The 14,660-nt window shown below is 43.6% G+C and overlaps 1 protein-coding gene across 1 annotated transcript in view; it reads right to left on the bottom strand.

Annotated features, from left to right (window-relative positions):
- Positions 1–14,044, bottom strand: part of CES1 (carboxylesterase 1) — a 32,806-nt gene extending 18,762 nt beyond the window's left edge. Inside the window, exons 1-4 of the mRNA XM_089902474.1 lie at positions 14,018–14,044; positions 13,677–13,833; positions 12,826–13,033; positions 2,183–2,327 (exon numbers count right to left, since the gene is read on the bottom strand). Of these exons, the coding sequence (XP_089758600.1) occupies positions 2,183–2,327; positions 12,826–13,033; positions 13,677–13,833; positions 14,018–14,044 (537 nt within the window). The remainder of the gene's footprint in view (positions 1–2,182; positions 2,328–12,825; positions 13,034–13,676; positions 13,834–14,017) is intronic.
- Positions 14,045–14,660: the final 616 nt, after the last annotated feature.

Raw genomic sequence — 14,660 nt, 5'->3', positions numbered from 1 at the left:
TGGCTGCCCCTGCCTGTCTCCCCTGCCTCAGTGCCACCTCCTGCCAGTGCTCTTCATGCTGAGAACATCATCATGGGAACAGCCAAGGCTAAGAGCGCCATCTTCTCCCCAACACTCCCACAGTCCTCACTCCCGGACCCTTCACGCAGCTCAGCACACTCTGCACGCAACAGCCCTCGGTTAGAAGCTTATTTCAGCTTCACCTTAGTTACCTTTTGTGTGGTGAAATAAACTTCTCATGTGAATGATGACCATGTCAAGAAGCACACGCCCTGGGTGGTACCTCTTCTTAATAGGCCTTTCCACTGCCTCCTCTGCTCCCCAAATCTCACCCATCCTCCAAAGCCCAGCCTAAAAGCCACCTCCTCTAAGAAGTCTTCAATCATCTGACGAATATGATTTGAAAACCTACCAGGGACTGTGGTAAGAATTAAGGATGAGAGTGGACATGACAATTCATAATGCATGGCCCTGAATTTAAAGAGTTCACATAGCAAGAAAGTGAGAATGGCTAAAATAATAGTATAATGATTTTGTTAATAAAAAAATCAAAGAACTCATACATGAACTATGTGTCAAGTACTGCTCTAAGCATTTAAAAATAAACCATCCACAAGATAGGGACTACTATTGTCCCATTTCACAGACAGGAAAACTGAGGCACTTAACCACCCTGAGGTCACGCAGCTAACAGGTGGTGGAGGCAGGACTTGAACCCAGGCAGTCTGGCTCCAGAGTCCACATGTTGAGCTGCCCAGCACATGGCAGCCAATGGCCACGGTGCAGTAGGCTGGCTGTTGGGGCAGGAGGAATTTCTTCCCTTCAACTCTAACTAATGCATCAGCAAGACTTGCCTCGTGTGCTGTGTCAGACACTGACATAAATCTTGATATTCATCATTGAACACTTGTGTGTGATTATCCCTGATTTGAGGAAACAGAGCCAGGTCTCTCAGCTAGTAAAAGGCAGGACCAGGATTTACACCCAGACCCTGCAGTTCCAGAGCCTGTGTCCATAGTAGAGGTTCTCCAGCTTCAGGTTCCTGGAGCCCCTGCTCCTCCTACATCTCTGACCCCTGCCTACCTCCGGGCAGAGGGACTGAGTGTGCAGTCACCTCTGAGTCCAGGCTGAGCCAAGGGCTGGCCAGCAGTGATTTGCTGAAGGAGCCAGCTCTGTGCAACCCTGTGCTAAGATCCTCGAAGGCAGGGGATGTGTGGTCATGGTTTTATGTTCCTCCTTTCTCTTAACCCCCAATTCTAGCCATGCATATGGGGGCGCTGAGTATGTACTAGGCGAATGAATGAATGCATGAATGAATGAATTAACAATTGTCCCCACCTCTTTGAGCCCAGTATATGCAGGGCCACCTTCTAGTCACAAGTTCACAGATGCCCTCCTCCACATCTGGGCACCATGCCAGAAGTGTTCCTGGGAGATGGCTGGGTGCTCACACCCCGCCTGTCTCTACCCCACTGACCCCTCCTTTCCCAGCAGACCAGCCCCACCCTCCAGCCTCAGTCTGGAAGGCTGCCCCATCTCTGGGCTTCCATTTATTCTGGAAATGCTGATTCCCTGGGTCATCAGCTTGTGCGAAAGACAATTAGGAAGTAAAATTATCTACAATAAAATCTTGATAGTTGGCAAAGGCAAAGGAAAGTGCTTCTCTGTTGCTCCAGGCTCTGCGCCCTCCACCTGTGACACTGAGACACTGAAAGTTTGTCAGAGAAGGTCTCTGTGTGCTGAGGAAAGGCCACCCACAGGCTCCACTTGCTAGTGTGTGTGTGTCAAAGAGCGTGACTTGAGATCAGGAGACCCGTGCTCTAGTCCTGCCAACCCTACTGTGACCTCGCCTTCCCCTCACTGGGCTTCAGTTTCTCTATCTGTAACAGAACGGTTGGGTTGTTGGCTTATCTCCAAGATTCCTTCCAGCTCTGACTTTATTGGAAATTATGTCTTAGCCACCCTGGGTATCAGATTCCAAACTCCCCCAGAGGCCCTATGTCTGTCACTATGGGAAACTGAGGTGTGGAAAACCTGTGTTTCCTGACGTCAGGTTTGGCTGTGGTGGTAAAGAAAGCCCTGGGGTCCCTGGAACAGCCTTGGTCCAAGGCGCCCCAACCCAACACTGCCTTCATCCCCCTCCAGTCTACACCAGCCTTGACCATTTGTTCCCACTGCTTACCGGCAGCCTGCTTCTCTTCCTCAAGTCAGCAGGAGTGTAAATATTTAGGTAAAGACAGTCTTCGGAAAACCTGAGATTAATGTTCTCCTTTCTGTTGGTAAAGAGCTCTGAGATCACTTGCCCCGCCACTGGGTCTTGGGAGCACCTGGGAGAGGCAAGGAGAGAAATGAATTCTTGAAGTTCAATCAGAGCTGACCAAGGAGATGTCTCCTGTGGTCAGGCCAGGTCTTGGACTGGCAGGTTTAGGGCAGTAAATAGAGTTGTTCTCACCAGACTCAAGACACTGGGTTAGGTAGGAGGCTACTAGGGGCATCTGATGGGGGCTTCTCAGGCTCACCAAGGTCTCCCAGGACCAGGTATGGTGAGGCCTGACCCTCTTCCCTTCCTGGGGCCTTTGGGATGCCCTGAGTCAAGGAAGGAGGCTGCCTATATGCTGCTGGGCCTGGGAAAGGACCATTTCCTGCAGGCCCTGGGTCCAGACCAGCTCTCCGCTGGGCGCTGTATGATGCCCGCTATAGGGTGACCATATTCTGCCAACAGGGAAACATGTTCTAGTCCACAGGAGACTTCCATAAACCAGGAGAAATCACCCAAACGTCAGTTATTTACGGCCTACAACAGGTCAGAGGTGAAATATTTGTGGGGCAGCTTTAGGGGAACTACGCTCTAGTCCTGCCTCAGCTTAATTTTTTTTTTTTGCGGTACGCGGGCCTCTCACTGTTGTGGCCTCTCCCGTTGCGGAGCACAGGCTCCGGACGCGCAGGCTCAGAGGCCATGGCTCACGGACCCAGCCACCCCGCGGCATGTGGGATCTTCCCGGACCAGGGCACGAACCCGTGCCCCCTGCGTCGGCAGGCGGACTCTCAACCACTGCGCCACCAGGGAAGCCCATGACTCAGCCTAATTTGCTGGGTTTCCTTAGGTGAATTCTTTGCCTGCTCTGGGCCCCAGTCTGCTCCTCTGTGTAAATGAGGGGAGTGATTTCCATAAGGGTCCTGCAGCACTGACATGCTAAAATTCTATCATCAACCCATCACAGGCAAGAACTATTGGTTGCCCTAATAGGAGATTTTTTTTTATCATTTAAATTTTATTTATTTATACAGCAGGTTCTAATTAGTTATCTATTTTATACATATTAGTGTATATATGTCAATCCCAATCCCCCAATTTGTCACACCACCACTCCCCAGTGTGCTTTCCCCGCTTGGTGTCCATACGTTTGTTCTCCATATCTTTGTCTCTATTTCTGCCCTGCAAACCGGTTCATCTGTACCATTTTTCTAGATTCCACATATATCTGTTAATATACGATATTTGTTTTTCTGTTTCTGACTTACTTCACTCTGTATGACAGTCTCTAGATCCATCCACGTCTCAACAAATGACCCAGTTTCATTCCTTTTTATGGCTGAGTAATATTCCATTGTATATATGTACCACAACTTCTTTATCCATTCATCTGTTGATGGGCATTTAGGTTGCTTCCATGACCTGGCTATTGTAAATAGTGCTGCAATGAACATTGGGGTGCATGTGTCTTATTGAGTTATGGTTTTCTCAGGGTATATGCCCAGTAGTGGGATTGCTGGGTCGTATGGTAGTTCTATTCTTAGTTTTATAAGGAACCTCCATACTGTTCTCCATAGTGGCTGCATCAATTTACATTCCCACCAACAGTGCAAGAGGGTTCCCTTTTCTCCACATCGTCTCCAGCATTCGTTGTCTGTAGATTCTTTGATGATGCCCATTCTAACTGGTGTGAGGTGATACCTCATTGTAGTTTTGATTTGCATTTCTCTAATGATTAATGACGTTGAGCATCCTTTCATGTGTTTGTTGGCAATCTGTATACCTTCTTTGGAGAAATGTCTATTTAGGTCTTCTGCCCATTTTTGGATTGGGTTGTTTGTTTTTGATATTGACCGGCATGAGCTGCTTGTAAATTCTGGAGATTAATCCTTTGTCAGTTGCTTCATTTGCAAATATTTTCTCCCATTATGAGGTTTGTCTTTTTGTCTTGCTTGTGGCTTCCTTTGCTGTGCAAAAGCTTTTAAGTTTCACTAGGTCCCATGTGTTTATTTTTCTTTTTATTTCCATTACTCTAGGAGGTGGGTCAAAAAAGATCTTGCTGTGATTTTTGTCAAAGAGTGTTCTTCCTATGTTTTCCTCTAAGAATTTTATAGTGTCCGCTCTTACATTTAGGTCTTTAATCCATTTTGAGTTTATCTTTGTGTATGGTGTTAGGGAGTGTTCTAATTTCATTCTTTTACATGTAGCTGTCCAGTTTTCCCAGCACCACTTTTTGAAGAGATTGTCTTTTCTCCATTGTATATCCTTGCCTCCTTTGTCAGAGATTAGTTGACCATAGGTGCGTGGGTTTATCTCTGGGCTTTCTATCCTGTTCCATTGATCTATATTTCTGTTTTTGTGCCAGTACCATATTGTCTTGATTACTGTAGTTTTGTAGTATAGTCTGAAGTCAGGGAGTCTGATTCCTCCAGCTCCGTGTTTTACCCCTCAAGATTGCTTTGGCTATTCGGGGTCTTTTGTGTCTACATACACATTTTAAGATTTTTTGCTCTAGTTCTATAAAAAATGCCATTGGTAATTTGATAGGGATTGCATTGAATCTGTAGGTTGCTTTGGGTAGTAGAGTCATTTTCACAATATTGATTCTTCCAATCCAAGAACATGGAATATCTCTCCATCTGATTGTGTCATCTTTGATTTCTTTCATTAGTGTCTTACAATTTTCTGAGTACAGGGCTTTTACCTCCTTAGGTGGTTTATTTCTAGGTATTTTATTCTTTTTGTTGCAATGGTGAATGGGATTGTTTCCTTAATTTCTCTTTCTGATCTTTCACTGTTAGTGTATAGGAATGCAAGAGATTTCTGTGCATTAATTTTGTATCCTGCAACTTTACCAAATTCATCGATTAGCTCCCGTAGTTCTCTGGTAGCATCTTTAGGATTATCTCTGTATGGTATCATGTCATCTGCAAACAGTGACAGTTTTACTTCTTCTTTTCCAATTTGTATTCCTTTCATTTCTTTTTCTTCTCTGACTTCTGTGGCTAGGACTTCCAAAACTTTGTGGAATAATAGTGGTGAGAGTGGACATCCTTGTCTTGTTCCTGTTCTTAGAGGAAATCCTTTCAGTTTTTCACCATTGAGAATGATGTTGGCTGTGGGTTTGTCATATATGGCCTTTATTATGTTGAGGTAGGTTCCTTCTATGCTCACTTTCTGGAGAGTTTTTATCATAAATCAGTGTTGAATTTTGCCAAAAGCTTTTTCTGCAACTATTGAGATGATCATATGGTTTTTATCCTTCAGTTTGTTAATATGGTGTATCACACTGATTGGTTTGCACATACTGAAGAATCCTTTTGTCCCTGGGATAGATCCCAGTTGGTCATGCTGTATGATCCTTTTAATGTGTTGTTGGATTCTGATTGCTAGTATTCTGTTGAGGATTTTTGCGGCTATATTCATCAGTGATATCGGTCTGTAATTTTCTTTTTTTGTAGTATCTTTATTTGGTTTTGGTATCAGGGTGATGGTGGCCTCGTAGAATGAGTTTGGGAGTGTTTCTTCCTTTGCAGTTTTTTGGAAGAGTTTGACAAGGATGGGCGTTAGCTCTTCTCTAAATGTTTCATAGACTTCACCTGTGAAGCCATCTGGTCCTGGGCTTTTGTTTGTTGGAAGATTTTTAATTACAGTTTCAATTTCATTACTTGTGATTGGTCTGTTCATATTTTCTGTTTCTTCCTGGTTCAGTCTTGGAAGTTTATACCTTTCTCAGAGTTTGTCCATTTCTTCCAGGTTGTCCATTTTATTGGCATAGAGTTGCTTGTAGTAGTCTCTTAGGATGCTTTGTATTTCTGCGGTGTCTGTTGTAACTTCTCCTTTTTAATCTAATTTTATTGATTTGAGTCTTTCCCTCTTTTTCTTGATGAGTCTGGCTAAAGGTTTATCAATTTTGTTTATCTTCTCAAAGAAGCATCTTCTAGTTTTATTGGTCTTTGCTACTGTTTTGTTCCTATTTCATTTACTTCTGCTCTGGTCTTTATGATTTCTTTACTTCTATTAACTCTGGGTTTTGTTTGTTCTTCTTTCTCTAGTTCCTTTAGGTGAAAGTTTAGATTGTTTATTTGAGACTTTTCTTGTTTCTTGAGGTAGCATTGTATTGCTACAAGCTTCCCTCTTAGAACTCCTTTTGCAGCATCCCCTGTGTTTTGGATCATCATGTTTTCATTGTCATTTGTCTATAGGTATTTTTTGATTTCCTCTTTGATTTCTTCAGTGATCTCTTGGTTATTTAGTAATGTATTGTTTATCCTCCACGTGTTTGTGTTTTTTACGTTTTTTTCCCTGTAATTGATTTCTAATCTCATAGTGCTGTGGTCAGAAAAGATGCTTGATATGATTTCAATTTTCTTAAATTTACTGAGGCTTGATTTGTGACACAAGATGTAATCTATCCTAGAGAATGTTCCACGTGCACTTGAGAAGAAAGTGTAAATCTGCCATTTTTGGATGGAATATCCTATAAATATCAATTAAATCTATCTGGTCTATTGTGTCATTTAAAGCTTCTGTTTCCTTATGAATTTTCTGTTTGGATGATCTGTCCATTGGTGTAAGTGAGGTGTTAAAGTCCCCCACTATTATTGTGTTACTGTCGATTTCCTCTTTTATAGCTGTTAGCATTTGCCTTACGTATTGAGGTCCTCCTATGTTGGGTGCATATATATTTATAATTGTTATATCTTCTTCTTAGATTGATCCCTTGATCATTATGTAGTCTCCTTCCTTCTCTCTTGTAACATTCTTTATTTTAAAGTCTATTTTATCTGATATGAGTATTGCTACTCCAGCTTTCTTTTGCTTTCCATTTGCAGGGAATATCTTTTTCCATCCCCTCAATTTCAGTCTGTATGTGTCCGTAGGTCTGAAGTGGGTCTCCTGTAGACAGCATATATACAGGTCTTGTTTTTGTATCCATTCAGCGAGCCTGTGTCTTTTGGTTGGAGCATTTAATCCATTCACATTTAAGGGAATTATCAATATGTATGTTCCTATTACCATTTTCTTAATTGTTATGGGTTTGTTTTTGTAGGTCCTTTTCTTCTCTTGTGTTTCCCACTTAGAGAAGTTCCTTTAGCACTTGTTGCAGAGCTGGTTTGGTGGTGCTGAATTCTCTTAGCCTTTGCTTGTCTGTAAAGCTTTTGATTTCTCCATCGAATCTGAATGAGATCTTTGCCGGGTAGAGTAACCTTGGTTGTAGGTTCTTCCCTTTCATCACTTTAAATATATTGTGTCACTCCCTTCTGGCTTGTAGAGTTTCTGCTGAGAAATCAGCTCTTAACCTTATGGGAGTTCCCTTGTATGTTATTTGTCATTTTTCCCTTGTTGCTTTTAATAGTTTTTCTTTGTCTTTAATATTTGTCCATTCGATTACTATATGTCTCAGCGTGTTTCTCCTTGGGTTTATCCTGTCTGGGACTCTCTGCGTTTCCTGGACTTGGGTGGCTATTTCCTCTCCCATGTTAGAGAAGTTTTCGACTATAATCTCTTCAAATATTTTCTGGGGTCCTTTTTCTCTCTCTTCTCCTTCTGGGGCTCCTATAATGCGAATGTTGGTGCGTTTAATGTTGTCCCAGAGATCTCTTAGGCTGTCTTCATTTCTTTTCATTCTATTTTCTTTATTCTGTTCCGTGGCAGTGAATTCCACCATTCTGTCTTCCAGGTCACTTATCCGTTCTTCTGCCTCAGTTATTCTGCTATTGATTCCTTCCAGTGTATTTTTCATTTCAGTCATTGTATTGTTCATCTCTGTTTTTTCTTTAATTCTTCTAGGTCTTTGTTAAACATTTCTTGCATCTTCTCAATCTTTGCCTCCATTCTTTTTCTTAGGTCCTGGATCATCTTCGCTATCATTATTCTGAATTCTTTTTCTGGAAGACTGCCTATCTGCACTTCATTTAGTTGTTTTTCTGGGGTTTTATCTTGTTCCTTCATCTGGTACATAGCCGTCTGCCTTTTCATCTTGTCTATCTTTCTGTGAATGTGGTTTTTGTTCCACAGGCTGCAGGACTGTAGTTCTTTTTGCTTCTGCTGTCTGCCCTCTGGTGGATGAGGCTATCTAAGACTTAGTCTTGTACAAGCTTCCTGATGGGAGGGACTGGTGGTGGGTAGAGCTGACTGTTGCTCTGGTGGACAGACCTCAGTAAAACTTTAATCTGCTTGTCTGCTGATGGGTGGGGCTGGGTTCCCTCCCTGTTGGTTGTTTGGCCTGAGGCAACCCAACACTGGAGCCTACCTGGGCTCTTTGGTGGGGCTAATGGCCGACTCTGGGAGGGCTCACGCCAAGGAGTACTTCCCAGAACTTCTGCTGCCAGTGTTCTTGTCCCCGTGGTGAGCCACAGCCGCCCCCAACCTCTGCAGGAGACCCTCCAACACTAGAAGGTAGGTCTGGTTCCGTTTCCTATGGGGTCACTGTTCCTTCCCCCTGGGTTCTCATACGCACACTGCTTTGTGTGTGCCCTCCAAGAGTGGAGTCTCTGTTTCCCCCAGTCGTGTCCAAGTCCTGCAGTCAAATCCCACTGGCCTTCAAAGTCTGATTCTCTAGGAATTCCTTCTCCCGTTGCCGGCCTCCCAGGTTGGGAAGTCTGACATGGGTCTCAGAACCTTCCCTCCAGTGAGTGGACTTCTGTGGTATAAGTGTTCTCCAGTTTGTGAGTCACCCACCCAGCAGTTATGGGATTTGATTTTATTGTGATTGAGCCCCTCCTCCCGTCTCATTGTGGCTTCTCCTTTGTCTTTGGATGTGGGGTATATTTTTGGTGAGTTCCAGTGTCTTCCTGTCGATGATTGTTCAGCAGTTAGTTGTGATTCCGGTGCTCTCTCACCAACTGTTGTTTTAAATACTCCTTATATATTAACTCATTTAATCTTCACATCAGCCCCATGATTTAGGTTCTATTATTATCCACATTTTACAGTTGAGAAACTGAGGCACAGAGATGTTAGAGAATTTGCCCAAGGTCACACAGCCAGAAAGAACCATACTATGTAGTGCTTATGTTTCCAAGGACATTATAAGCTGCATTTCCAGATCTCAGTGTCCCCACAAAACAGCACGACTGCCTCCAGTATGTCGATGTGGTAACTGAAGCACTGAGGTGCTTGGATGACACAGCTATCAATTGGCAGAGTCAGAGCTCCAAAGATAAACTCTTGATTTCCATCCCGGGGGAACTTTCCCCAGATCACCAAAGCAAGGGGCGTAATATTCATAAAAGAAGACAATCAAAAGTTTAAAAAGAGAAAAATAAGTCAATGTCACTAGTATTCAGATAAATGTAGAATAAAGAGAATAATCATATATATAATGACAAGATAATAAAAATTATCATTATTTTGCCTATTCAATAGCCCAAAATCATTTCTAATAACCCAAAACATTGTTTAAAATTCAGTTAATGGAGGTTTTCATATATTAAATAAAGGGGTGCAGTTGGAGTATTTCTGAAGGGAAATTTTAAAAATACTCTTACTCGGAAATGTTATTTCTTAGAACTTATCCAAAAATATTTATGAACATGCATGAAGATTTAGCTACAGGATATTCATCACAGTGCTACTTATATTATCAAAATCATCAAGAACAATTAATAATCCCAAATAAAAGGTGCGGTAAATAAATTATGATTCAATATGCAACATAATGCAGCTATTAAATGTCGGGGTGTGATATTTAATGACATAGAATGATGTTCATGATATACGTTCATGAGCAAAACAGGCATCTAAAGTATCTGTCTTGGGGTTTCCCTGGTGGCGCAGTGGTGAAGAATCCGCCTGCCAATGCAGGGGACATGGGTTCCAGCCCTGGTCCGGGAAGATCCCACATGCCGTGGAGCACCTAAGCCTGTGAGCCACAACTACTGAGCCCATGTGCCACAGCTACTGAAGCCCGCGTGCCTAGAGCCTGTGCTCCATAACAGGAGAAGCCACCGCAATGAGAAGCCCGCGCACCACAACGAAGAGTAGCCCCCGCTGGCCGCAACTACAGAAAGCACGCATGCAGCAACGAAGACCCAGCTCAGCCAAAAATAAATAAATTAAAATAAATAAATAAAATAAAGTATCTGTATCATGTAATATGATATTGTGATATAAGAAGAAATATGTATTTGATCTTTGCCCAGTTTCTGCTGAGGAGCTCTTTTTTTTTTTTTTTTTTTTTGCCATACGCAGGCCTCTCACTGTTGTGGCCTCTCCCGTTGCGGAACACAGGCTCCGGACGCGCAGGCTCAGCGGCCATGGCTCACGGGCCCAGCCGCTCCATGGCATGTGGGATCTTCCCGGACCGGGGCACGAACCCACGTCCCCTGCATCGGCAGGCGGACTCTCAACCACTGCGCCACCAGGGAAGCCCTGAAGAGCTCTTAAAAGCCTTGAAATCTCCTGAGTGGTGTAGACTGTTGGGTTAATGAGGTCACTTTTGGACTTCATCTCAGAGCAGGAACTGGTTGCCAGAGGAACAATCATGTGATTAGAGGGTTGGAACTTTGCGCCACAGCCCCCTGCCCTCTGGAAAGGGGAGATGGGCTGGAGAGGAATCAATCACCAGTGACCAATGCTTTCAATTATCCTGTCCATGTAATGAGGGTTCCATAAAACCCAAAAGGACAGGGTTCAGAGGGCGTCCTGGTTGGTGAACCAGAACTCTTCTAAGTGCCACCGTGCTGGGTCCCAAACTCCAGAAGGATGGATGGATGCTCCTTTGTTAGGGACCTCACCTTACGGATATCTTCATCTGGCTAGTGGCTTGTATCCTTTAATATCCTTCATAATAAACTGGTAATCTAGTGAGAAAATTAATTTCCTGAGTTCTGTGAGCTGCTACGGCAAATTAATAGAACCTAAGGAGGGGGTCACAGGAACCTCTAATCTATAGCCAGTTGGTCAGAAGCATAGGTGACGACTTGGACTTGGCACTGGCATCGAAGCAGAGGGAGTTATTGTGGAGCTGAGCCCTTAATCTGTGGAATCTGATGCTATCTCTAGGAAGAGAGCGTTAGAATTAGCTAAATTGTTGGACACACATATGGTGTGTGAGAATTGCTTTTTGGTGCGGGGGAAAAAACACACACATTAGAATTGGGTACAGAAAATTATGTGATTACATTTTAAGGAGAAATTATGCAACAGATAAAAGACTGGAAAAATAGAATCTAAAATATGAACAACAGTTCTTGCTCGGTGGTGTACAATTTTCATTTTCTTACCTTTACTTACCTATATTTTCTCACTTTTATGTAATAAGTATGTATTACTTGCAATCAGGAAATTAAATGTATACTTGCAATAAAAATAAATAAAACATATTAACTGCAATCAGGAAATAAAAAGAATGAATATTATTTTAAAAGAATGGAAGAAGTAAGGAAGGAAGGGAGTAAGGAGAGAAAAGAAGAAAAGAAAATTCAGCAAGAGGCAGGACCCTGGAAATTATTAGAAATCTCTTGCTGAGACAAATACGGTCTGAATCAATGCTTGTAGACATCTAAGGTGCCTTGGGGGACAGTTGTGAGTCTTCTTGCCCAACTTGACCAGCTAACTAGAACACATCAACCATTGTTCTGCTTGTGACTAGGTAGCCAGACACATTTGGGAGTTGAGAAGTTGCCCAGTCAACACCCCAAAGCACTACCCATCGACACATCTCCTGGCCCACCTCACTTCCCACTATGGTAAAGTTCAAGAAGGAAAATGAATAGAACTGTGAAAATTAATAAAGAGAACCCTCACTAAAATGGAATCTGGAGGTGAGGAGGGGGAGATCTCAGGAAGATATCACTCCACCTCAATACAGATCCCCCTAGGAAGAGACATACTGTGCACCTCTGACCAGAAGTGACACGACTTTACCACAAGAAAGATTTCCTCCTTGCCTGGCAACAGCTCAGCCAATCAGAGACTATCATTACTCAGCCAATTAAAAGCCACTACATAACAAACTCCCAGTTTCCTCCAATGGACTTTTTGTTTATAACAGTGCCTTCTAACTTCCCCTTTGCCTCTATAAAAGAGTTTCCTTTCCTTTTACCAGACTTGCATGTGGTTTGCCATAGTTGCATGTCCCCAATTGTGATTCTTTGCTGCTCCCAAATAAATCTCTGGTTTTGCTGGTAAAATATCTGGTTGTTTTATTGTTTTAGGTTAACAGAATCATTACTTTTGAAACCCCTCACCTGCTCAACTTTCTATTTTTTTCCACAGCACTTATCATATTCTAACATACTGTATAGTCTATGTACTAATTTGCATATTGTTTACTATCTATCTGCCCCTGCTAGAATGCAAGCTCCATGAAGGTGGGATCTTTGTTCTGTTCACTAATAGATTCCAGGAAACTAGAAAATGCCTGGCAAAGTTGCTCAATAAATATTAGTTGAATAAAGGGCTCTAGAATGCTGTGAGAGTTCTGAAATGTTTGTAAGGATCTACAATATCTTAGGATTCCAGAACAAAGTATGAGCCACTCAGAGGATCGCCTTGGCTCCTTCCTGCGTCCCTTTGAGGCTAACATCCCCACTGGAAGATGCCAGAGTCACACCTTGACTTACATGGGAGGGTAAGAGGTGGTATTCTTCACGAAGATCCATGGTTCTGCAGGCTGTGGTGGAGCAAACCTCAAGGATCCAAGAGGGGGCCTGGCAAAAGGGACTCCCAGGAAAACAGCCACAGGCTGTGCAAAACCTTCTAAGCTGACATATTTCCCCAGGACTCTGCCCTGCGCGGTGTCCACAACAGGCGGTGAGGGTGGTTGCCCTGCTGGACATTGAGAGGAAATGAGAACATGTCAGTGGTGAAGGTGTGAACTGGATTCTGGGTGAATTTTGTTACTTTTGCCATGTGATCTTGAATGTCCCCTCAACTCTCTAAGCCTCAGTTTCTTCTTATGTAAGAGAGAGTGAAGCTAACTGTCCTTCCTAACTCACAGTGCTATCTGAAGGAGCGAATTGGAATTGGAGGTATAACAGCATCAAATAAGACATAAATGCAAAAAGAAGAGCCACTGGGAATGAAGAAGGCATTCAGTTTCCACACTGAGGAGCATCTAGAAACAACCACTGGATGCTGGTGCCGAGCTGCACGCTGGATGAGAGGATGAACAAGAGCAGGCTGCTCTTCTCAGAAATCTGGCCTTATGTGGAGGATGAGCCACATACATACCTGACCCTACTGCTGGGAAGAAAGTGGTCTGTGTCCTGAGAGAGGTACCAAGTAAGGTGCCATAGGAGACAGAAGAGGGAGCGAGGCCTTCTGACTGGTGGCTTCATGGAGGCAGTGACCTTGGAGCTGGGACTTGCAGTAGTGGAAGGAGTGACAAGGGGAGGTGGAAGAGGGTGCTTAAAGGTATAAACAGAGATGAGATTGTGCAGAGGTGAGGCTCTGCGACAGCAAAGTGCAAGACCTGCTTGAGGAAGAGCGATTGGCCCATTTGGGTCAGGAAGAGTAATGGGGGAGGAACATAACCCTGGATGAGACAGGTTCATGTCTGGGAGGGTCTCAAACGCCAGGCCAGTGATCCGGGCTTTATTTAGTGGGTAAATGAGCAGCAGTGAACCGTCCTGGAGTAAAAGAGAGTGACACAATCAGCTTGAAGAGGCCCCTTCTGCTGGCTCTGAGCACGGTCATGCAGAGGGAGCGAGACGGGCTCAGATTCCATCTGTCCCCTTCTCGTGGAGCAGACAGTTCTTTCTCATTGAGCTGAAATGCATCTCCCTGAAGCTGCCACATCAGTCCTGGTCCTACCTGCTCTGGGACATCCTGCACCTTCATGTGACAGGCAGCCTTAGTGACCCATGTTCATACCCATCCCTCAAGTCTTCTCTTGTCCGTCCTCAACAGCTTCAGTTTGTTTAAGCATCCTAACAGGAAATGATTTCCAGCCTCTCATCCTCCCAGTTGTTCACCTTTAGATATAGACACAAGGTCAACCTCTCTCTCAAAGTATGTGGCCAGAACAGAAAAGAATAACCCAGATTTGGTCTTACAGACAAATCCGATGATAACCCTCAAGAGAGATGAAGTGGACAGATGTCCAAATGGCAAGGGTGAAAAAGTGGGCGATTGGCTGAGAGGTATAGGCAATACTGGTAACAGCAGCAGTTACCACTTGTGTTATACGTAATGTTTGTATACTGAGCACTTACTATGTGCTACATGGGCATTCCAGTTCCTTTAAACTAATCTTCACAAAAGCCTTGCTAGGTAGACATCAATATGCCCATCTTTCAGATGAAGTAACTGAGGAAATGGAGGCAGCCAGTATGGACTTTCTTTTTTAAAAAATTTTTGGCTGTGTTGGGTCTTGGTTTCTGTGCGTGGGCTTTCTCTAGTTGCGGTGAGCGGGGGCTACTCTTCATTGCAGTGCATGGGCTTCTCATTGGGTGAT

This window comes from Delphinapterus leucas, chromosome 20 (genome assembly GCF_059928025.1).
Source record: "Delphinapterus leucas isolate spDelLeu-1000000601 "Yukka" chromosome 20, BTC_Dleu_Yukka2, whole genome shotgun sequence".
NCBI lineage: Eukaryota > Metazoa > Chordata > Mammalia > Artiodactyla > Monodontidae > Delphinapterus > Delphinapterus leucas.
Note: the sequence above shows the minus strand (reverse complement) of the source record. Positions and strands in the feature narration are given on the sequence as shown.